The sequence below is a fragment of the Pagrus major genome, chromosome 12 (assembly GCF_040436345.1).
Source record: "Pagrus major chromosome 12, Pma_NU_1.0".
Classification (NCBI taxonomy): Eukaryota; Metazoa; Chordata; class Actinopteri; order Spariformes; family Sparidae; genus Pagrus; species Pagrus major.
In genome coordinates this window covers 26530300-26555196 of record NC_133226.1, presented here as the reverse complement: position 1 = coordinate 26555196, position 24897 = coordinate 26530300, and the positions used below count along the sequence as shown (strand labels likewise).

At 36.2% G+C, this 24897-nt stretch overlaps 2 protein-coding genes and 1 long non-coding RNA gene across 4 annotated transcripts in view; 2 read left to right on the top strand and 1 right to left on the bottom strand.

The window, feature by feature from the left end:
- The window catches only part of LOC141005595 (kinesin-like protein KIF2A), a 26939-nt gene extending 9631 nt beyond the window's left edge, over window positions 1–17308 (top strand). The window contains exons 14-20 of the mRNA XM_073477508.1: window positions 11147–11351; window positions 11810–11920; window positions 12017–12084; window positions 13543–13687; window positions 14041–14142; window positions 15360–15495; window positions 17222–17308. Of these exons, the coding sequence (XP_073333609.1) occupies window positions 11147–11351; window positions 11810–11920; window positions 12017–12084; window positions 13543–13687; window positions 14041–14142; window positions 15360–15495; window positions 17222–17307 (853 nt within the window). The 3' untranslated portion in view covers window position 17308. The remainder of the gene's footprint in view (window positions 1–11146; window positions 11352–11809; window positions 11921–12016; window positions 12085–13542; window positions 13688–14040; window positions 14143–15359; window positions 15496–17221) is intronic.
- On the bottom strand, window positions 12182–24897 carry LOC141005603 (uncharacterized). 2 transcript variants are annotated; one of them, XR_012179884.1, is made up of 5 exons: window positions 24413–24897; window positions 17433–17548; window positions 17198–17301; window positions 13948–14154; window positions 12182–13674 (listed from the first exon to the last, which is right to left on the bottom strand). It is a non-coding gene; the product is annotated as an uncharacterized lncRNA (long non-coding RNA). The 2 variants fall into 2 exon arrangements; XR_012179883.1 differs by lacking the exon at window positions 24413–24897 and having other exon boundaries at window positions 17433–18432.
- LOC141005598 (tripartite motif-containing protein 16-like) lies at window positions 20465–22714 on the top strand. The gene has a single exon (XM_073477511.1). The coding sequence runs from the start codon at window positions 20634–20636 to the stop codon at window positions 22308–22310; it is 1677 nt and encodes a 558-aa protein (XP_073333612.1). The 5' UTR covers window positions 20465–20633; the 3' UTR covers window positions 22311–22714.

Sequence of the window (24897 nt, the reverse complement as noted above, 5' to 3'; positions counted from 1 at the left end):
TTTCCTCGAGAGAGAGAAAAACGTTTGTTTTGTTTTTTTTCCTGAAATTGTGTTTTGATTTGGTTCCACAGAGAAAAAAAATGTCCCCCTGAGAAACAAACAGGCAAATTAAACAGACTTACAAAGATTATCCTGGAAAAAAATGTTTTGTATGGAGCTAAATCAGGGTCAAATGTTTTGTACTTGAAAAAGTAAAATTTGAAACTGAAATTTCAAGTTTTGTTCTTGAATTTTGAAAAATACATCAACGTGTTCAAAATAAAAATAAATGTACAAAAAGTTTTTTCAGGTTAAAAATAATTATGATCAACTCTGGTAATTCTTTTGAATAAATCATTTATTTTCATTTTTCACTTTCATATGTTTTGATATTTGGGATCCTATTTCTTTCAGTTGCATGTTTTATCTTTTCAGATTCAAATCTTAGTTTTTTTTCAGTTTCAGATCTTTCTTTTTCAGTTTCAAATCTTTTTTTCAGTTTCAGATCCTTTTTTTTCAGTTTCAAATCTTTTTTTCAGTTTCAGACTTTTGACCCTGATCTAGCGTGGGGGGCGTGGCATCAACTGAGAGGGGTGTGGAATCATGACAGACAGCTTAACCAAAAGGCTACAGACCTTCCCCTATCATGTTGCCTTCAGGGAACGTAGGATCTAAAACGATTCGGCTACGCCACATGATTGGCAGTGAAAAAACTACTGTCAGTGACAAACTTCCATTTGCACACCATGCACGAATATCCTGCACAGCTAAAACTGTTTTAATTTCCAAGGCTGTTTAGACGTGAGATGTGGAAGCTGTTTTAGACAGTACTGAGGACTAATTGTAGTACAGGAGCGACAAAATCACGCCAGATTGTGCACAGACACCCACACTTCAAGTACTGAAATGTCCGACACGTAGCACTGGACCCAGCACACAAGTGAGAAAAGTAAGGTTGGGAAATCGTGATAAATATCAAAATGAGAGGTCGTTTTGTGTTTTTTTCAGCACCCCATGCATTCCTGCAACCACAAAACAGCACTACCTTTAATCAAATTAACAGCATTATCTGTGTTTTTCACGCAATACATAGGCTAACGTTACTACCTACTACTGCGTTAGCAGCCACTCGATGCTAACGTTGGCCCTATGCTTAACCTCTAGCTTTGATAATTCACCACTTAAAAGATGCCAGAAACATTGTATGTTGTTACAAAACGACCTCTCATTTTGATATTTATCACGATTTCCCAACCTTACTTTTCTCACCTGTGTGCTGGGTCCAGCAGGTGAGCCAGCAGAACCGGACGCCACGGCCAGCGGACACTGCGAGGCATTAACAGTGCTACGTGGAAATCGGACATTTCAGTACTTAAAGTGTGGGTGTCTGTGCACAATCTGGCGTGATTTTGTCGCTCCTGTACTACAATTGGTCCTCAGTACTGTCTAAAACAGCTTCCACATCTCACATCTAAACAGCCTTGGAAATTAAAACAGTTTTAGCTGTGCAGGATATTCATGCATGGTGTGCAAATGGAAGTTTGTCACTGACAGCAGTTTTTTCACTGCCAATCATGTGGCGTAGCCGAATCGTTTTAGATCCTACGTTCCCTGAAGGCAACATGATAGGGGAAGGTCTGTAGCCTTTTGGTTAAGCTGTCTGTCATGATGCCACACCCCTCTCAGCTGATGCCACGCCCCCCACGCTAGATCAGGGTCAAAAGTCTGAAACTGAAAAAAAGATTTGAAACTGTAAAAAAACTAAGATCTGAATCTGAAAAGATAAAACATGCAACTGAAAGAAATAGGATCCCAAATATCAAAACATATGAAAGTGAAAAATGAAAATAAATGATTTATTCAAAAGAATTAACAGAGTTGATCATAATTATTTTTAACTTGAAAAAACTTTTTGTACATTTATTTTTATTTTGAATACGTTGATGTATTTTTCAAAATTCAAGATCAAAACTTGAAATTTCAGTTTCAAATTTTACTTTTTCAAGTACAAAACATTTGACCCTGATTTAGCTCCATAGTTTTGCCCCACGTGTGTCATATGTAAAGTACATTTTTTTCATTAGAATTTTTTTTTCCGTCGAGGAACTAGTGGGGGAAAAAACAGGACAATCTTTTAAAGTCCCTTTAGAAATATTACGAAAAGAAAATTTCTCCTGAGAAAAGTCATTATTTCCATCTGTTTTTTTTTCCTAACCGAGCTAAAGCGTTTATTTTTGCTCTGTTACTTAGAAGGATAATCTTTCAAAATTCCTTTTTTTCCATCTGCGAAAACGTGAAAAAAAACTTTTTTTGTAAAACCAAGCAAACTTTTTTTTTTTTTTTAGGAGAGTGAGAAAAACATTTACTCCAGAAAGAAAATGCTGGGTTACACACATGAATGTTTTTTTCCTACATATTTTTTTTCACTCAGTTCCACACAGAGAAAAAGATTACGCTAAAAACCCTCCAGATTTTTTCAGTAAAAAGCAATCTTCTTTTTTTTTTTTCTCCTGAAAAATATTTTGTCCTGAGAAAAAATTAATATCACTCAATTTCACACATGAAAATATTTTTTTCCCTCCTGAATGTTTTTTCCCCTCGTGTTGACGGATGGAAAAAAATTAAAGAGGCTTACAAAGAAAAAAAAGTTTTGTTTTTTTTTCTTTTTGCTTGGTTCCACAAATTGGGGGAAAAAATTTCTTCTGAGAAAAGTCATTTTTCAATCTGTTCTTTTTCCAAACTGAGCTATGCACATGAAAAAAAAATTTTCACTTGGTTCCACAAATGGGAAAAATAATTTCACCTGAGAACATTTTAATCTGTGAAAACGTGAAAAAAAGTTTCAGAGAAAAAAAAAAAAATTCATGTTTTTTTCATTTATTTTTTTCTCCTGATAAAAAACAAATTTCACTCCGTTTCACACATGAAAAATTTTTTCTCTGCCGAATGCTTCCCCCCACGTTTTCACAGATGGAAAACAAATTAAACAGGCTTACAAAGATTATCCTGGCAAAACTTTTTTTCCCACTTGTGTCATGTGTAAAGTTATTTTTTTTTGTCGTTAGATTTTATGTTTTTTATGGGGGAAAAAAACAGCATAATCTTTCAAAGTTCCTTTTTTTTCCATCTGCGAAAACTTGAATTTTTTTATTGCAAAACCGAGCAAATTTTATTTTATTATTATTATTATTTTTTTTTTTTTTTTCCAGAAAAACATTAAACATTTTCTATCTGCGAAAACTTGAATTTTTTTTTTCTTTGCAAAACCGAGCAAATTTTATTTTGTTATTTTATTTATATATATATATATATATATATATATATATATATATATATTTTTTTTTTTTTTTTTTTTTTTCCAGAAAAACATTACCTCCAGAAAGAAAATGCTGGGTTACACACATGAATGTTTTTTTCACTCAGTTCCACACAGAGAAAAAAAATTATGCTTAAAAAACCCCACATTTTTCCAGTGAAAAAACAATCTTCTCCTGAGTGTATTTTTTTTTCTCTCCTGAAATATTTTCTCCTGAGAAAAAACTAATTTCACTCAGTTTCACACATGAAAGTTGTTTTTCCCTCCTGAATGTTTTTTCTCCATGTTTTGACAGAAAGAAACAAAATTAAAGAGGCTTACAAAGAAAAAAAAAAGCTCCATAAAATGCGTTTTATTTTTTATTTTAAGCTCGGTTCCACAAATGGGGGAAAAAAATTCACCTGAGAAATATTTCATCTGTGAAAAAAAAAAGTTTCAGAGTAAAAAAAAAAATTTTTTTTTCCATTGGAATTTTTGCTTTTCTTCCCCAGGAAACTGGTTGGTAAAAAGAGCATAATCTTTCAAAGTGTCATTTATTCCATCTGTGTAAACGTGAAAAAAAAGTGCTCAGTAAAATGAAAGATTATCCCTCAAAGGTAAAGAAATCATGCAGAGTTCCTTTTTTCCATCTGCGAATACGTGAAAAGAAGTTTTTTTTTTGTAAAACCGAACAAAGATTTTTTTATTTTTTTTTGCAGGCGAGAGAAAAACATTTCATCCAGAGAGAAAATGCTGGGTTACACACATGAAGTTTTATTATTCTACAGATTTTTTTTTCGCTCAGTTCCACACAGAGAAAAACATTTTTTCACACACATCTCCTCCTGAGAATTTTATTTTTTCCTGAAATATTTTGTCCTGTTTTTCACTCAATTCCACACATGAAAATTGTTTTCCCCCCCTGAATGTTTTTTCCCCACGTTTTGACAGATGAAAAACAATTAAAGAGGCTTACAAAGAAAAAAAATTGTAAAATGCTTTTTTTTTTTTTTTGCTCGGTTCCACAAATGGGGCAAAAAAAAAATCACCAAAGAAAAATTTCATGTGTGAAAAAAACTTTGAGTAAAAAAATTTATTATTTTTTTCCATTAAAATTTTTTCTTCTTTTGTCCAGGAAACTGGTGTAGAAAAAGCATCATAATCTGAGTCCTTTTTTCAAGCTACGAAAACATGGAGAAAAAAAAAAAAAAATTGTAAAACTGAGCAAATTTTTTTATTTTTCAGGAGAGAAAGAAAAAAATGTCCTCCGGAAAGATGGGTTACACACATGATTTTCATTTCTTTCTTTTTGTGGGGGAATTGGAGTCTGAGAAAGATTATCCTGGCAAAACTTTCTTTCCAACATTTGTCATGTTTAAAGTAAAAAAGAAATGTCATAAAAATTTATTTATTTTTTTCATTCGGGAACTGGTTGGAAAAAAAGCGGCATAATCTTTGAAAGTTTGAAACTTTTTTTTCCCATCTTTGAAAACGTGATTTTATTTTTACAATTGTTTTGCAAAACTGAGCACCTGAGAAAAATTTAAAAAGTTTAAAAAAAAATGTTTTTTTCATGTGGAAAAACAAGTAAAAAAAAATTCCCATTAGAATCTTTCCTCTTTTTCCAGGAAACTGGTTGGAAAAAACAGCATAATCTTTCAAAGTTCCTTTTTTTCCATCTGCAAAATGAGAAAAAAAAAACACTTTTTTTGTGTGTGTGTGTGTAAAACTGAACAAAACTTTTTTGTTTGATTTTTTTTTTTTTTCCAGGAGAGAGAAAACATTTCCTCGAGAGAGAAAAACGTTTGTTTTGTTTTTTTTCCTGAAATTGTGTTTTGATTTGGTTCCACAGAGAAAAAAAATGTCCTCCTGAGAAACAAACAGGCAAATTAAACAGACTTACAAAGATTATCCTGGCGAAAAATGTTTTGCCCCACGTGTGTCATATGTAAAGTACATTTTTTTCATTAGAATTTTTTTTTTCCGTCGAGGAACTAGTGGGGAAAAAACAGGACAATCTTTTAAAGTCCCTTTAGAAATATTACGAAAAGAAAATTTCTCCTGAGAAAAGTCATTATTTCCATCTGTTTTTTTTTCCTAACTGAGCTAAAGCGTTTATTTTTGCTCTGTTACTTAGAAGGATAATCTTTCAAAATTCCTTTTTTTCCATCTGCGAAAACGTGAAAAAAACCTTTTCTTGTAAAACCAAGCAAACTTTTTTTTTTTTTTTTCAGGAGAGTGAGAAAAACATTTACTCCAGAAAGAAAATGCTGGGTTACACACATGAATGTTTTTTTCCTACATATTTTTTTTCACTCAGTTCCACACAGAGAAAAAGATTACGCTAAAAACCCTCCAGATTTTTTCAGTAAAAAGCAATCTTCTTTTTTTTTTTCTCCTGAAAAATATTTTGTCCTGAGAAAAAATTAATATCACTCAATTTCACACATGAAAATATTTTTTTCCCTCCTGAATGTTTTTCCCCTCGTGTTGACGGATGGAAAAAAATTAGAGGCTTACAAAGAAAAAAAAGTTTTGTTTTTTTTTCTTTTTGCTTGGTTCCACAAATTGGGGGAAAAAATTTCTTCTGAGAAAAGTCATTTTTCAATCTTTTCAATCATGAAAAAAAAATTTTTCACTTGGTTCCACAAATGGGAAAAATAATTTCACCTGAGAAAATTTTAATCTGTGAAAACGTGAAAAAAAAAGTTTCAGAGAAAAAAAAAAAAAATTCATGTTTTTTTCATTTATTTTTTTCTCCTGATAAAAAACTAATTTCACACATGAAAATTTTTTTCTCTGCCGAATGCTTCCCCCCACGTTTTCACAGATGGAAAACAAATTAAACAGGCTTACAAAGATTATCCTGGCAAAACTTTCTTTCCCACTTGTGTCATGTAAAAAGTTATTAAAGTTATTTTTTTTTGTCGTTAGATTTTATGTTTTTTATGGGGGAAAAAAACAGCATAATCTTTCAAAGTTCCTTTTTTTTCCATCTGCGAAAACTTGAATTTTTTTATTGCAAAACCGAGCAAATTTTATTTTATTATTATTATTATTATTATTATTTTTTTCTTCCAGAAAAACATTAAACATTTTCTATCTGCGAAAACTTGAATTTTTTTTTTTCTTTGCAAAACCGAGCAAATTTTATTTTGTTATATATATATATATATATATATATTTTTTTTTTTTCCAGAAAAACATTTCCTCCAGAAAGAAAATGCTGGGTTACACACATGAATGTTTTTTTCACTCAGTTCCACACAGAGAAAAAAAATTATGCTTAAAAAAACCCACATTTTTCCAGTGGAAAAACAATCTTCTCCTGAGTGTATTTTTTTTTCTCTCCTGAAATATTTTCTCCTGAGAAAAAACTAATTTCACTCAGTTTCACACATGAAAGTTGTTTTTCCCTCCTGAATGTTTTTTCTCCATGTTTTGACAGATAGAAACAAAATTAAAGAGGCTTACAAAGAAAAAAAAAAGCTACATAAAATGCGTTTTATTTTTTATTTTTGGCTCGGTTCCACAAATGGGGGAAAAAAATTCACCTGAGAAATATTTCATCTGTGAAAAAAAAAAGTTTCAGAGTAAAAAAAAATAATTTTTTTTTCCATTGGAATTTTTGCTTTTCTTCCCCAGGAAACTGGTTGGTAAAAAGAGCATAATCTTTCAAAGTCTCATTTTTTCCATCTGTGTAAACATGAAAAAAAAGTGCTCAGTAAAATGAAAGATTATCCCTCAAAGGTAAAGAAATCATGCAGAGTTCCTTTTTTTCCATCTGCGAATACGTGAAAAGAAGTTTTTTTTTTTGTAAAACCGAACAAAGATTTTTTTATTTTTTTTTTGCAGGCGAGAGAAAAACATTTCATCCAGAGAGAAAATGCTGGGTTACACACATGAATTTTTATTATTCTACAGATTTTTTTTCCGCTTCGTTCCACACAGAGAAAAACATTTTTTCACACACATCTCCTCCTGAGAATTTTATTTTTTCCTGAAATATTTTGTCCTGTTTTTCACTCAATTCCACACATGAAAATTGTTTTCCCCCCCTGAATGTTTTTTCCCCACGTTTTGACAGATGAAAAACAATTAAAGAGGCTCACAAAGAAAAAAAATTGTAAAATGCTTTTTTTTTTTTTTTTGCTCGGTTCCACAAATGGGGCAAAAAAAAATCACCAAAGAAAAATTTCATGTGTGAAAAAAAGTTTGAGTAAAAAAATTTATTATTTTTTTCCATTAAAATTTTTTCTTCTTTTGTCCAGGAAACTGGTGTAGAAAAAGCATCATAATCTATGTCCTTACACACATGATTTTCATTTCTTTCTTTTTGTGGGGGAATTGGAGTCTGAGAAAGATTATCCTGGCAAAACTTTCTTTCCAACATTTGTCATGTTTAAAGTAAAAAAAAAATGTCATAAAATTATTATTTTTTTTTTTCATTCGGGAACTGGTTGGAAAAAAAGCAGCATAATCTTTGAAAGTTTGAAACTTTTTTTCCCATCTTTGAAAACGTGATTTTATTTTTACAATTGTTTTGCAAAACTGAGCACCTGAGAAAAATTTAAAAAGTTTTTAAAAAAAAAATGTTTTTTCATGTGGAAAAACAAGTAAAAAAAAATTCCAATTAGAATCTTTCCTCTTTTTCCAGGAAACTGGTTGGAAAAAACAGCATAATCTTTCAAAGTTTTGTTTTTTCCATCTGTGGAAAAAAAACAAAAAAAAGATTTTTTTTGCAGGCAAGAGAAAAAAATTTCATCCAGAGAGAAAATGCTGGATTACACACATGAAGTTTTATTATTCTACAGATTTTTTTTTCGCTCAGTTCCACACAGAGAAAAAAAAAATTTCACACACATCTCCTCCTGAGAATTTTTATTTTTTCTCCTGAAATATTTTGTGCTGAGGAAAAACTAATTTCACTCAATTCCACACATGAAAATTGTTTTCCCCCCCGAATGTTTTTTCCCCATGTTTTGACAGATGAAAAACAATTAAAGAGGCTTACAAAGAAAAAAATTGTAAAATGCATTTTATTTTTATTTTTTTGCTCAGTTCCACAAATGGGGCAAAAAAAATTTCGCCAGAGAAAAATTTCATCTGTGTGAAAAAAAAGTTTGAGTAAAAAAAAAAATTTTTTTTTCCATTAAAATGTTTTCTTCTTTTGTCCAGGAAACTGGTGTGGAAAAAGCATCATAATCTAAGTCCTTTTTTCCATCTACAAAAACGTGAGAAAAAAAAAAAAAAAAAAAATTGTAAAACTGAGCAAATTTTTTTATTTTTCAGGAGAGAAAGAAAAAAATGTCCTCCAGAAAGATGGGTTACACACATGATTTTCATTTCTTTCTTTTTTGGGGGGAATTGGAGTCTGAGAAAGATTATCCTGGCAAAACTTTCTTTCCAACATTTGTCATGTTTAAAGTAAAAAAAAAAATTCATTACATTTTTTTTTTTTTTTTTTATTCGGGAACTGGTTGGAAAAAAAGCAGCATAATCTTTGAAAGTTTGAAACTTTTTTTCCCATCTTTGAAAACGTGATTTTATTTTTACAATTGTTTTGTAAAACTGAGCACCTGAGAAAAATTTAAAAAGTTTTTAAAAAAAATGTTTTTTTCATGTGGAAAAACAAGTAAAAAAACTTTTCCATTAGAATTTTTCCTCTTTTTCCAGGAAACTGGTGGGAAAAAACAGCATAATCTTTCAAAGTTTTGTTTTTTCCATCTGTGGAAAAAAATAAAAGATTTTTTTTTGCAGGCGAGAGAAAAACATTTCATCCAGAGAGAAAATGCTGGGTTACACACATGAATTTTTATTATTCTACAGATTTTTTTTTCGCTCAGTTCCACACTCCTGAAATATTTTGTGCTGAGGAAAAACTAATTTCACTCAATTCCACACATGAAAATTGTTTCCCCCCCCCTGAATTTTTTTTCCCCACGTTTTGACAGATGAAAAACAATTAAAGAGGCTTACAAAGAAAAAAAATTGTAAAATGCATTTTTTTTTTTTTTTTAAATATTTTTTTGCTCGGTTCCACAAATGGGGCAAAACAAATTTCACCAGAGAAAAATTTCATCTGTGTGGAAAAAAAAGTTAAAAAAGTAAAAAAAAAATATTTTTTTTTCCCATTAAAATTTTTTCTTCTTTTGTCCAGGAAACTGGTGTGGAAAAAGCATCATAATCTAAGTCCTTTTTTCCATCTACGAAAACGTGAAAAAATAAATAAATATTTATAAAAATGTCCTCCGGATGGGTTACACACATGATTTTCATTTCTTTCTTTTTTTGGGGGAGGGGATTGGAGTCTTACAAAGATTATCCTGGTAAAACTTTCTTTCCAACATTTGTCATGTTTAAAGTAAAAAAAAAAAATTATTCATTAGAATTTTTTTTTTCATTCAGGAACTGGTTGGAAAAAAACAGCATAATCTTTGAAAGTTCCTTTTTTCCCATCTTTGAAAACGAGAATTCTTTTTGTAAAACCGAGCACCTGAGAAAAATTTCACCTGTGTGAAAAAAAAGTTTGAGAGTAAAAAAGTCCTTTTTTTCCATCTGCGAAAATGTGAAAAAAACAAACAACATTTTTTTTTATTTTTCAGGACGGAAAGAAAGAAAATGTTCCTCGGAAAGAGGATGATTTTCTTTTCTTTTCTTTTGGAAAAAAAGAGGCTTACAAAGATTATTCTAGCAAAATTTCTTTATTTATTATTTCTTCCCCACGCTTGTCATGTTTAAAGTTAAATTTCCTTTCATTAGAATTTTGATTTTTTTTTTCATTCAGGAACTGGTTGGAAAAAAAAACAGCATAATCTTTATTTACATCTGCAAAAACGTGATTTTCTTTTCTCTTTTTTTTGTAAAACCAAGCATTTTTTTGATTGTTTGTTTTGTTTTTTTCAGGAGAGAGAAAACATTTCCTCCAGAGAGAAAAAACTATTTTCACTCAGTTTCACACATGAAAAGTTCCTTTTGAAAAATTATGAAAAAACTTTTTCATAGAAAATTTTTGTTTTTGTTTTTTCCATATTTTTTCTTTCATTAGAAAAAACAGGATCATCTTTCAAAGTTCCTTTTTTTAATCAAAAAAATATATATATTTATATTTTATAGATATATATTTTATATTAAAAAAAAATTCATAAGAGTTTTTAAATTTTTTTGTCCGAGAACTGGTGGGAAAAAATTTTGCCAGGATAATCTTTTGAAGTTCCTTTTTTTCATCTGTGAAAATTTAAAAGAAAAACTGAAAGGCCGATCAAGCTGCTCGGTTACACTCATGGAAAAACTAAAAATTCACTCGGTTCCACAGATGGGGTGGGGGGAATGTTCTGTGAAACAAAATAATTCAGAGGACTTTTTTTTGTGTAAACCAAGTTAGGTTTGTTTTTTTTCAATCTGAATTTTTTGGGTCTGGGAACTGGTGGAGAAAAAACAGGATACATTTTCAAAGTTCTGTTTCTTCCATCTGTCAAAACGGGGGGGAAAAAAAAAATCCTTTTTTTCACTCAGTTTCACACATGAAAATTTTCCTCAGAAAGATTATATCCTGGCTAAACTTTTTTCCCCACCGGATCTCAAGTCATAAACACAGGAGAGAAAATAATTTAGATCAGACTTAGATCACCAGATAAAAAACATTGGCTTCTGTAAGAATCTGTCATTTTCAAAAGTTAGTAACTAGAAAAGTTAAAACTAGAACTTGATGATGTCCTTCCATGATATGAACTGGTAGAGAAGTACTTTATTAATCCCTTTAAAGAGAAATTCAGTTTTTTCTGGTGCGTTGATATGAAATGACTTTAAATAATGTTTGGACAAGAATAAGCATTGTGGTGTTTTTTTCCTCCGTCCCTGCGTCTCCTTCAGGACTTCTGGTCAGACCTCGGCGAACGCTCACTCCTCTCGGAGCCACGCCGTGTTCCAGATCATTCTGCGTCGGCGGGGGAAGATGCACGGAAAGTTCTCCCTCATCGACCTGGCGGGGAACGAGAGGGGGGCGGACACGTCCAGCGCTGACCGCCAGACTCGCCTCGAAGGAGCTGAGATCAACAAGAGCCTGCTGGCACTAAAGGTCGTCTCCTCAGTATTTAAGATAACCTGCAGCCTCACTGGACAGACTGAACAGTTTTGTTTAATACCTTCACTCAGTCACTGTGCAGTAATGACTGACATGGTAGATTATTCAGAGCTTCTGAGATGGCTCAACAACAGGAGGTGGACAGAACTGTAGTTATTGAACATAGATTTGTTTAATAATCATTATGCCACATAAAAAAAAACAGAATTGAAGTTATTTAGTGAACCTCTACATTAGTTAACCCTTTACTGGTCCAATTTGAGACCATTTCATAAAGAACTGATCACTGTTAGAGCTGCAACAATTCATTACTCATCTACTATTATCTACAAACTATTTTGATAATCTCTTCATCAGTTCTAGTATTTTTCTAAGCAACAAAAATAGTCGTCCACAGACTTTTCCAGCACTAACGAGCTGTTTATTAACAAATTGTTCCCGTCTTTCTGCAGGAGTGTATTCGAGCTCTGGGCCGAAACAAACCTCACACTCCGTTCAGAGCGAGCAAGTTAACCCAAGTGCTGAGGGACTCCTTCATAGGAGAAAACTCCAGAACATGCATGGTGAGATGGAGACGGATCTGTGTGTGTTTCTGCACCTCCTGTGGACAGAAACATTCATGCAACACTGATCTAACTCTCTGATGTTCCCCTGCACAGATTGCGACCATCTCTCCTGGAATGGCGTCATGTGAAAACACCCTGAACACGCTGAGATACGCCAACAGGTAAAACAGATGATACTGACACTCGAAGAGACGCAACTCACCTTTAGTTTAATGTATGGTGTTAAAAAAAAGTTGATACAAAAATCCCACAAAGTGCTGCAATTTAGACTTCAAGAAGGTGTCACTTTATTAATATTTACAATATTAATGAGGTAATAATACAGAATCAGAAATATTTATTTTTTCCATAAGTGAATACACAAGCTGTTCTCAGGACCCTCAGAATTTATTTGTTCGTGACTGTACAACATTATTGGTATTTCTCTCAGATGAACATAAAAACACATCTCCACCTGCAGGAACATTAACATCCTCACTTCCACATGAAACTTTAAAGAAGAAATCAAATTGAGTTCATAGTGATTTCTTTTGTATCCTGGCAGCCGTTGATCCATTAATCAGCTGATCACATCACTTACACTTTGATTCATATCAGATGAAAACACCTCGTCACACATCTGACCTGTTGTTAATGAGAGTTTATGTCTTGATTCATTGTTGCTACCTGTAAAACACATTTTAGTTTAAAAGGTGCAATATGTAAGAATTTAAGTGTAAACATTTAAAAATAAAGTTATCAACACAATGTGAAGAAATAACAGTTTAGACATCAAAGAAGTTTTTGTATTGTGTTGCAGCAGAGATATCTATTCAAGTTAGCATGCTAACCAGCTAGCCCCTTAACAGGGTGATAGTCCCATAGTAAACAACACCAGCACACACTCCCCCCTGAAGCTCTGAGCTCCCAGTTCGGGCAGAGTAACTAGCCAAATTAGCAGTTAGCGGTTGCTCTGGGGATTTGCTGCCCCGTTTGTTTGTAGGATAAATTTGATGGATTCTTAAATATTGCACCTTTTTAGAAAAACATTGTAAAAATGATGGAAAATGAGAATCATGTGTTTTCTTTTTGTATCAAGCAGCAAAAACATCGTAGCAGGACGTGATCGAGTTCATATCACACATGTGCAGCATAACACGATCCTCTCCTGTCTCCTCTTCTTCGTCTTCTTCTTCTGTGGTTTTGTGTCTCTGTCCCGTCATGTCTCCAGAGTGAAGGAGTTCGGGATAAGTCCTTCAGACATCCCCTTCTCTCAGAGCGGGGGCGGAGGAGGGCGCTCTGAGCTCTCTCCTACTTATGAGTACGATCACTTTATCCAACGTCTCACAACATCACATCAACATCACATCACATTTTTTCCCTTTAATCACTTTCTGTTGCTTCCCCAAGTTTCTCAGTCATTACTTTCTGCTTTATTTTCCTCCACCATCCATTTTGTTCCGTGTTGACCTGCTTTTATTGTTTCCAGGCTTGATGTCCTGCATGGACTCAGTCCGTATTGCTTGTTGCTCCTTTGGCATGCTGAGCTTTTTCCACCAGCAACACGTCTGCATGTATGCACGTATCTACCGGCCAGCATCCGCGTTGTTGTCTGACGAGCAGCGCTGATGTGTTGTCAGGGTGAAGGAGCTCACCGTGGACCCTGCGGCAGCGCTGGACAGCCATCAGGGAGGACACGTCACCCAGCTGGAGGTGCTGGAGGCTCAGTGGGGAGTCGGGAGCTCTCCACAAAGAGACGACCTGAAGCTGCTCTGCGAACAGAACGTAAGACAGACTCAGCTACTCGTCCACTCAGGTCGATGTGGGTTTGATTTATCAGTTAAAGGAGAAACAAAACACAACTCGTATTTCTGCTTGTTGTAATCATTCCAGCTGTTCATACCAGCCCAAAACCTTTTTCGAAAGCCTATTGACAACAACTGTAATCACTACAAATCCAGTCTTAGTGCACAGAACTGTGAATTTTGTCCAGTATGAACAGGAGGAATTATTGCAGTAAGCAAAATCTGGTTCAGTGAACGTACCTGACGTGTTTTAAGATGATTTGGATGGAGGGATTTTAATGTGCCAACAGCAGTCTTCATGTTTTCGAACCGCCGTGTTTGTGTTCTCGGCAGGAGGAGGAAGTTTCCCCGCAGCTCTTCACTTTCCACGAAGCCGTCTCTCAGCTGGTGGAGATGGAGGAGCAGGTTCTGGAGGACCACAGGGCCGTCTTCCAGGTACAGCACAGCCTGCATTTTAAAAACAGCAGCGGTTCATAAATTCACTGACAACAAATCACATCACTGGTCTCATAGCTCTGACGCAGCTGAGCCAATCACAGGGAATCAGGACAACAACTCAACAAACAAAGAGAGTCAGTTGACAAAGTATGAAGAGGAGAAAAAGTCCACAGAGGCAGGAAGTTGTTGTGCTGGATGAGTGGATCAGTTACAGGACTTTGACTCTGGACACCAGGTTCAGCTCCAGTGTGAAACTTAATAATGTGATGAGTGAGCGCCCTCTAGTGGACAGAACGTGTAACAACCACACGCTGCTGCTGGCACTAGAAGTGAATAAGCCCACTGTGTGTAAACAGTGTAGAGCTACATAGGAAACATTCATAATAGTCTAAGTTCGAATATTAAAAATAAATTAAATTCAAATGGGATTTTAGGGAAAGATTGAGACTACTTGGTTTAATGAAATATCATCATTTGCATTGGGGAAAAAAAAAGTTGAGTTTTGGTTTCATGTTCAACACGAACAACAGCAAAAACAAAAGATGATCTCTGAAGTTAAAACGAGGCGTGAGGTCTCCTGTAGGTTCAGGTTTGCTAGTTTATCCAGAAAGTCAGTTTTTAGTGAGTCCCAGCAGTGTGTTTGTTTTAAATAGTGCAGTGAAGACAGAAAACCATAGAATAATTTTATGCATCGTATCATGTAACATTTCTTTGTTTTTATTGGATCATTGTCAACTGATTGGTTAGTTTTCAGGTCTTTATCTTTACATTTTCCTAAATTACGTTAGCTTGCTTCATCTTTTTTAAAATGTATCTATCTAAACTTTTTAAAGGGAAGGGAGGTCCCTGATATAATATAATGTTTTTACCCTTTTTTGCAGTCTTATTTGTTTGCAAATAATCAAAATAATTGTTTGTTTTTTAATATGTTATGTCAATACTTCTACTGTATCTCACTTTATAAATAACCACAATATAATAACTGATTTAAAAAATAAAACAAACACCTAAAAAGTTAAAAAGAGGATCGTGATGCGCAGGAACTTAAAGCTCAGGAAACTGTTTGGTGGTTGCACTCTCACAGAAACAAATCCCAATGAATTATTCATTTCTTTCACAGTTTAGTTCTCAGTTTATTCCTGTTGTCTTCATCAGTCTCACATTATAAAGTGAGACCAGCACAGACAGTGCTGAAGTGCAGTCTGTCCCTGCAGGAGTCGATCCGCTGGCTGGAGGATGAGAAGGTGCTGCTGGAGATGACGGAGGAGGTCGACTACGACGTCGAGTCGTTTGCGACTCAGCTGGAACAAATCCTGGACCAGAAGATCGACATTCTCACGGAGCTGAGAGGTAAAGATCAGCTGTCATTAAATCTGTCGGACACGAAGCCTTTTTATTTTCATCAAGCGGCAGTTTAACGTGTCGATCTGGTGTCTGAATAAGCTCCGTGGTCACGTGGACCTGTAACGAGGACACAGAAATGTCTCGTACTTAATTGTTAACGAATCACCTCGGATCAGATCATTTTATTAAAACCCTTCACGTTCCTATTAAACCAGAGAATGAAGCTTAATGAAGAGTCTTTTGGGGGTTTTGGACTGTTGGTTGAACAAAAGAAGAAATTTGAAGACGTCACTTTGGATTCTGGAAAATTGGGACGAGCAATTTTTGACCCGTTGTAGTCTCATCAATTAATCAAACGATCATGGACATTATTATTATTATTAGCTGCAATGGAAACTTGAGTATATTTGCATTTTGTCTCACAGATTTTCTGAAAATTCAGGTAAAAATTGCTCTACATTTGGAGTCTGCGTATTATTTTAACTTTACGCTGGTTTCTCTCTCTCAAACACTACAAAATCTCCCCCCATGCTGATGGAAAGTCAGGTGAAGTTTCGTTCTCCACAAAAACTTCTGGAGCTTCACAGCAAAACAACTGAAGCAGCTCGGGTGCAGAAGCCCTGAGGGGAAAGTGAGAATTTTGTATTTCTGGTGCTTCATTTTCTAAGCTCTAAAATCGAAACAAAGGAAAAAATAAATAATAATAATTCATGAGGATTTTTTTTTTCATGTGTGTGAAACCCAGTGGAGGAAAAATTCACGTGGTTCGACACATGAAAAAATAAAATGATTTGAAAAGACGTTATTCAACCCTATTTTAGAAGTGCTATTTTAAAAGAAACTTGATTTTTGAGCGTCACTCCTGACGCTTTGAGGTGGCGAAAATCAACTTTTCTTGCAGCTGCTAAGCTAAAAGCGTCAGCGCACCCCGTCTGAAGTTGGTGCACGATCTCAACTGCACGTCAAAGGTGGAAATAACATCTTTTCAAATCACTTCAGGATCTCGGGGCTTCTAGAGACTTGGAAAAACAACAAAACATAAAATGGCTCCTTACAGTTTGTCCGGTGTAATCCAAGTCTCTAGAAGCCCCGAGATCCTGAAGTGATTTGAAAAGATGTTATTTCCACCTTTGACGTGCAGTTGAGATCGTGCACCAACTTCAGACGGGGTGCGCTGACGCTTTTAGCTTAGCAGCTGCAAGAAGCGTCAGGAGTGATGCTCAAAAATCAAGTTTCTTTTAAAATAGCACTTCTAAAAGAGGGTTGAATAACGTCTTTTCAAATCAATTTTTTTTCATGTGTCGAACCACGTGAATTTTTCCCCACTGGGTTTCACACACATGAAAAAAAAATTCTCCTGAATTATTATTATTTACTTTTTCCTTTGTTTCAATTTTAGAGCTTAGAAAATGGAGCACCAGAAATATAAAATTCTCACTTTCCCCTCCGGGCTTCTGCACCCGAGCTACTTCAGTCGTTTAGCAGAATGCTGCGACTCTGTTTTGCTGTGAAGCTCCAGAAATGTTTTGTGGACGACGAGACTTCATGTTGAGAAAACTGACTGAATTTTCCTTTTTGGGCGAACTATTCCTTTAACATAAGAGCTGCTTCTTGAACAGACGGATGAAGTCGGCCATGTTGAGTATTTAATGTCTGAAAGGGGCTTCAGAGCTGTTGAACTGGAGCGTTTCTGTTGAGTCGTCGTCACCTGTGCCGTTCTCTCTTCTTCCAGATAAAGTCAAGTCTTTCCGCTCTGCCCTCCAGGAAGAGGAACAAGCCAGCCAACAGATCACCCCGAAGAGGCCTCGTGCACTATAGACACACACAAACACATCACAGATATTTCACTGTAATGTTGACTTGAGAAAGGTGAAGACCTGCCGCTGAGGAGGTCGCTGTTGACGAACGAGCTGATGGAGCTCAGCTGTGATTTAATGACTTACTGTCTCTCTGTGCGTTTCTCCTCGACCTCTTTGCTGTACAGGCTGCCGTCGCTTCCCATCATGCATCCGTCCACCTGTGAAACCAAAGAGCAGACCGTCTTTGCTCTTCCATCCTCCTGTGAAGTGTGTCCACAAGGTTTTGTATGTGTGATCAGTCACAAGTGCTCCATTTTAAACAAAACATTTAAAAAAAAGGTGAATATTTATTTGTTTTAAATACACTTTTATAGGGTCGATCACAGCTTCTCTTCACTTTGGCCAATTTTATAAACAACTTTTTGCCATTTTGTGCAATATTTGGAGGGTTTTCTTCCTGTTCTTCCCTTTGTTTCAGCTCGGGGGCAAACAGGGCAGCTTGTGTGTAAAATGAGCCAATGTGTGTTTGTGTTGATACTGTGTGTAATATATGTTTGACTGAGAGGAAGCTTAAAACAAATCTAATCATGCATTACATGAATTGACCTGAAGGGGGCGCTGTAATCAAAGACAAAGCAGCTGATACCAGTGTCCCATGCAACAATTAAAGAAGCAGTCGTTTTTAATTTGCCAAAATAAAGAAAAGTTACTTCTTGTTGCTGTTCTTGTTTTTATTTATTCACTTTAATCACTTTATTTAAATTGTTGTGATGATGACAGAAGTTACTGCAGACGGCCTGTGGCACTTTACACTTAATGAGGGCTCAGAAACTCAGGTTTTAAATGATTTAAATTCATATTTCTTTGATAATTTGTGGGAACTTTAGTGTCACTGTATAAAAAATAGAGTTCTGACGCTTTTTTTCTCACGATTCTGACTTTTTTCTCAGAGTTACATTACAATACAAACACAATTATGATGAAATTTGGCTCTGAGGGACAATAAAGTCCATGATGTGAACTGGGAGCGCTGAGGTGAGTTAGTTGTTGGTGCACATTAACCAAACAGGAAGAAACACTGCACGTGTTGGGGACTATTTTCAGCTGTGGAGTAATACACAGTCACCAGGAGGAATCTGCAAAGACTGCACAATATCTGAAATGTAATGTAAGTATATGTGTTGTGATCAAAACAGCAATTACAAGTCCTCAATTGTGTTTAAGAGGGAAATCGACACAAATGGGGTAAGAAATTGGTGCGATGCAGCTCTTTAAAGGGCGACTCCACCAATGTTCCACATTAAAGTGTGTCTACAGGTGCTGGGGAGAGCTACTGCATAAAAAAAGTCAGATTACAAGCAGCTTCCTCTGGAGCCACAACAGGCTCGATGCTGCTTTATTCACATATGCAGTCGCTCTCCCCAACACCTGTAGACACACCTTAATGTGGAACATTGGTGGCGTTTCCCTTTAAGAGAAGCCAAACAAAGTTTTGTTATACCTGGGTGTGACGATAAAAATCTGACATCACATTTAACAATTTCTGCCCCAATTTATCTAAAAGACTGAGAGAACTTTAAGTTGTGTAAAAATGCTTCATGGTGGAGTGTTGATGATGAGTTCAGGAGTCTCTCAGCCTGCTCCAGATGGCCTAAGTTGCATTGTGGGTAATGTAGGCACCGTGTTTTGCAAAGGCATATGAGTGAGTGGAATAAACAAGGTGATATCTGCTTCTGCTGTATCCACTTTGATCGTTTGTTTTTAAACTGTCTGTAATAAGTCCAACAGCTTTCCAAAACCTGCTGCCTACATTACCCACAATGCCACTGAACCACTACATGACATCACTGGAGACAAGTGATCAGATTACATGCAGCTTACTCTGGAGCCACAAACAGCTTTATACTACTTTTTCCACATATGCAGTAGTACTCCTGAAGAAAACTGGTGGAGGAAGCCTTTAACCCTTTCATGCACGGCGTCCACGACAGCGGACAGATATGTGGAAGCCATTTTTAACCATTTGAGCTCGAGCACCTCATCCAACCACCAAATGGAGTCTTTCCACAATTACATTTGATTATTTATTTTATCTCTTTGCAATTTTGAGATATGCATCAAAATCAAAGTGGCGGAGGGATGATGGGAAGCACCAAGTACGTCTGGAATATTAAATCCTTGAATAGACAGCGGAGGTCACTCCTCTTCAGTGAGAAGAGCCGTGACCTCAGAGACCATCAATAAAATATCCTGTTGTTTGTTTGATTTACACAAAAACAATGTTTCTTCATGCTGACTTGATGATATTAGTGAAAATGGTGATTAAAAAAATACTAGACTGATTTCATGCAGAACACTTATTCTGATGCTAATGTGTTATCTATTTATTTTTGCAAAACTATGTTTAGAAGATAATAAATAACTCAAAATAAATAACTTTGGATGAATCCAAACAAATGCAAATTGTATTTCTAAATGGGAAAAATAAGACACACCTCTTTTTATTACATTTTACTGTTTCTTTTATTTCATATGAATATTTATTAATAAAATGATTAATAGCTTTGTCTTCATTAACTACCACACAAAGTTTTTCAGAAATAAGGTCACATGAGGGAAACCGGAAGAAGTTGTGACGTCAGCTCTCTATGAAACTCAAAGTTTTTTCTCTATTTAATTTTCATCTTGAGTTTTGTACATTTATTTATTTGTATTCTCATTGTTTGATGTCCTTAAGTAGCGTTATATTTGTTTTGTACGTGTTACTATTTGTTGTACCTGAAATCTTTGTAAACAATTCATGTTTTAATAAAAAGTTAAGAAACAAAGAAAAAACTGATTATTATATCTGGTTCATTCTCGTCCTTCTGGATTCACAGTTCACTAATAACTTGTCTGATGAGTTTTGTTTCAACATGTCTGAAGCTTGAAATGCTGCTTTGACTCAGGATGAGATTCTGAAGCTCAACTGTTTTGCCACGAACGCTTCAAAGTAGATCATTAACTGTGTGAGACAACTATTATACAGCAGCTTGAATCTTTATGAGGGTTTAGTTTGATAACTCGCTGCTGTCAGTCAGCTGTTTTTAACCAGGAGAAGAAAAGTGAACAGAATCAGAGGAAGAGTTAGAGAAATATCAGCAAAGCCTGAGGAGCCAAGAAACATTTTACAACTAAAAACTTTGATGTTTTCAAATGTGGAGCAGGTTTTAACTGAGGCTTCGTTGTAAAAGAGGAAACACAGTTGATAACCACATCCTCTTCTCTCTGCTTGTCTTGTTCCGTCATTCTGACTTCAGTCATCAGGAAGTGAAGCTCAGACAGTCGTTGTCACTGAGAGGTGAAATGGCGCAGAGAGCAGTTCAGCTGGACCGAGACATAATTTCTTGTCCGATCTGTTTGGATCTACTGAAGGATCCGGTGGCTACTCCCTGTGGACACAGCTACTGCAAGAAATGTATTAACGATCACTGGGACACAGAGGATGAGAGGAGGATCCACAGCTGCCCTCAGTGCAGGAAGAGCTTCATACCGAGGCCTGAGCTGCTGAAAAACACCATGTTAGCAGTTTTAGTGGAGGAGCTGAAGAAGACTGGACTCCAAGCTGCTCCTGCTGATCACTGCTATGCTGGACCTGAAGATGTGGCCTGTGATGTCTGCACTGGGAGGAAACTGAAAGCCCTCAAGTCCTGTCTGGTCTGTCTGGCCTCTTACTGTGAGAAACACCTCCAGCCTCATTATGATGTGGCTCCATTAAAGAAACACAAGCTGGTGGAGCCGTCCAAGAAGCTCCAGGAGAACATCTGCTCTCGTCATGATGAGGTGATGAAGATGTTCTGCCGTACTGATCAGCAGTGTATCTGTTATCTCTGCTCTGTGGAGGAACATAAAGGCCACGACACAGTGTCAGCTGCAGCAGAGAGGACTGAGAGGCAGAGAGAGCTCGAGGGGAGTCGACAACACATCCAGCAGAGAATCCAGGACAGAGAGGAAGATGTGAAGGTGCTTCAACAGGAGGTGGAGGCCATCAATGGCTCTGCTGATGAAGCAGCGGAGCACAGTGAGAAGATCTTCACCCAGCTGATCCGTCTGATGGAGAAAAGACGCTCTGATGTGAAGCAGCAGGTCAGATCCCAGCAGGAAACTGAAGTCAGTCGAGTCAAAGAGCTTCAGGAGAAGCTGGAGCAGGAGATCACTGAGCTGAAGAGGAAAGACGCTGAGCTGAAGAAGCTCTCACACACAGAGGATCACAACCAGTTTCTACACAACTACCCCTCACTGTCAGCACTCAGTGAGTCTACACACTCATCCAGCATCAATATCCGTCCTCTGAAGTACTTTGAGGATTTGACAGCAGCTGTGTCAGAGGTCAGAGACAAACTACAGGACGTCCTGAGAGACACATGGACAAACATCTCACTGACAGAGACTGAAGTGGATGTTTTACTGCCACAACCAGAGCCCAAGACCAGAGCTGACTTCTTAAGATATGCATGTGACATCACACTGGATCCAAACACAGCAAACACACTTCTGTTATTATCTGAGGGGAACAGAAAAGCAACATACAGTCAACATCAGTCTTATTCTAGTCACCCAGACAGATTCACTGGGTGGGAGCAGGTCCTGAGTAGAGAGAGTCTGACTGGACGTTGTTACTGGGAGGTGGAGTGGAGAGGAAGAGGAGGCGTTGGTGTAGCAGTCGCATACAAGAATATCAGAAGAGCAGGGAGCTCACAGAAATGTGGATTTGGACACAATAACAAATCTTGGAGTTTCGATTGTTCCACAGGCAGTTATGAGTTTTATTACAACAAAGTCCAAACTCCCGTCTCAGGTCCTGTGTCCTCCAGAGTTGGAGTGTACCTGGATCACAGTGCAGGTATTCTGTCCTTCTACAGCGTCTCTGAAACCATCACTCTCCTCCACAGAGTCCAGACCACATTCACTCAGCCTCTCTATGCTGGACTTCGGTTTGGCTGGCTTCCTGGAGACTCTGCTGAGTTTTGTGAACTCAGATAGACAGAAGTCATTTCAGGGTCAGTGGGTTAAATTCTGTGTTTCATGTCTTCACACTTGTTGTGTTTCCATCATTGTTGCTGAGAGCTGATTGTTGTGGCGTTTCTTCACTGCACACAGATCAGCTGTCAATCAAACATGATGGGCGGTACTTTGACGTCTTCTTGTTGTTCTGTAAATGTTGGACTTTGTTCAGGCGGCGCTCCTTCCTGTGTCTGTTCAGCCACGGAGGCTCTCGCTGCTCATGATGACTTCAGTTTACATGATCATAATCAATAAGGAGATGCTTCATTATTTGCTTGTACACAGCTTCTTACTTAGACTTTAAAAAACAGGAATGTTGGTGTTGAAGATTGTTAAAAAGACACTGAATTGTAATAATCATTCAAAATAAACCTTTTACTGAATATATTAGTGTGTTTGTGATGACATGACAACACTGCAGCACCAACCTCTCACTCCAAACATTCAACTCTTCACTTTAAATGTTAAGATGATATTGTAATGAAAGAAACAGCATTTCAGTCGGAAACTCGGGAAGTGTCGGGAACTAAAGGATAAACAGTCTCCAATCATTTAAAAAGATCTTTATGTTCGTCTGCGTACAGCTGCTAACAGAATACAGAGAAACACTTTATTATAAACGCCCCTTGTTTAGATTTAAAAGCATATTAACACTTAATAAATTGTATTGTTTGTAACACTACTGTGTTTGTAGCTGTAATCAGTTATAACAACATTCACTGAAGCATCTGCAACATATAGAAACAGTAACTGAATGCTTTAAAAAATACATGTCATGAAAGTTGTGAATAAATCTGTACAGTGTCTAATAAAGTGTTTAATAATCATCATTCACAGGAAGGTTTAATACTGTTTAAGACAAATGATTATAACCAGGTTGCATTTGGCCATCAGGTATTAATTAAGAATCTAATTAAGGAGACTGAATGATTAGTTGTTACAACAAATGCGTAAAGAAAACTAAATAATGTCCTAAAAACTGCTTACAACTACATTATAATGTGTTTATAAATACTAAAGAAAGGGGTTAAAATAAAGTGCTACTGAAACACTGCATATATCCAAAATATAAATGAATCATTGCCACCTTAAACGTTGACAGACCTACACTTCTATTTATATTTGTCATGTTTTATATCAGTTAAATATGTAACTGATCCTGCAGCTGGATTATTACCACTTTGTTTTCATGTTTAGTGTCTAATGTTTCACTGTCAGAAGCAACGTCCAACACATCAGTTTAAAGTATTGGTGATGTGTGAGCGCCCTCTAGTGGACACAACGTGTAACAACCACACGCTGCTGCTGGCACTAGAAGTGAATAAGCCACTGTGTGTAAACAGTGTAGAGCTACATAAGAAACACTTCATTAAACATTGCCAGAGTCTAAATTCCAATATTAAAAATAAATTAAATTCAAATGGGATCTTAGGGAAAGATTGAGACTACTTGGTTTAAGATTTATTGTGATATTCATCTTTTTTTATACCTTTTCTGAGCCACCAAGGTGAAGTTAGTTCAAACCAATGCCGATTTGTAATTGGGACAAATATGACACATCTCTTTTTATTACATTTGACTGTTTCTTTTGTATGAATATTATGAAATTCAGATTTTATTTTCAATAGCTTCCATGTCATGTGACCCAGTGACTGCAAACAAATGCCGAATTGTATTAATAAATGGGACAAATAAAACACATCTCACTTTATTTTCATTTGACTGTTTCTTTCATTTTATATGAATATTTATGATTAAAATTCAGCATTTATTATTAACAGCTTTGTCTTCATTCACTACCACAAAGTTTGTCAGAAATAAGGTCACGTGAGGGAAACCGGAAGAAGACGTGACGTCAGCTCTCTATGAAACTCAAAGTTTTTTCTCTATTTAATTTTCATCTTTAGTTTTGTGCATTTATTTATTTGTATTCTCATTGTTTGATGTCCTTAAGTAGCGTTATATTTGTTTTGTATGTGTTACTATTTGTTGTACCTGAAATCTTTGTAAACAATTCATGTTTCAATAAAAAGAAACAAAAACAGACAGAAACCGTTGGTCGCCATCTTGGCTCCTCTCACCAGATGCTCCGTTTCTTCCTGTTGTCCTGCAGGTCTTTGCTCTTCTCATCTCCTCTCTTCACCTTCATGAAGTAAAGTCACTTTCCCTTTCTCCTCCATCCAGCAGCAGTCAGTTGAGAGTTACGGTACATCGCAGTGGATTTCTGCGCCTCCACGACTCGTTGTGGCAGACACGAGTGAAGATAAATCCAGTTTTTAATCCCGAAAGTGTCAAACAAACCAAACTGTGCTCTTTTCCTCCAGAGGCTCCGGCTGCGTCCTCCAGAGCTCACCGGTTCCCGCTGCTGTCTGCCGGTTAGCGCTAACAGAGTCGCTCGTTAATCCAAAACACCGGCCTCTGTCCCTCCTCGCCGGTCTTTGAGTCCAATTAACCGCACAGAAAGACGCAGTCTGTGTCTGAAACTCTCCAAAAGGCCTCAACACCGCCAACATGGCCGACGGTTCAGGTTCAGCGAGGTGAAGCCGCAGCAGCTCGTTGGCAGCTA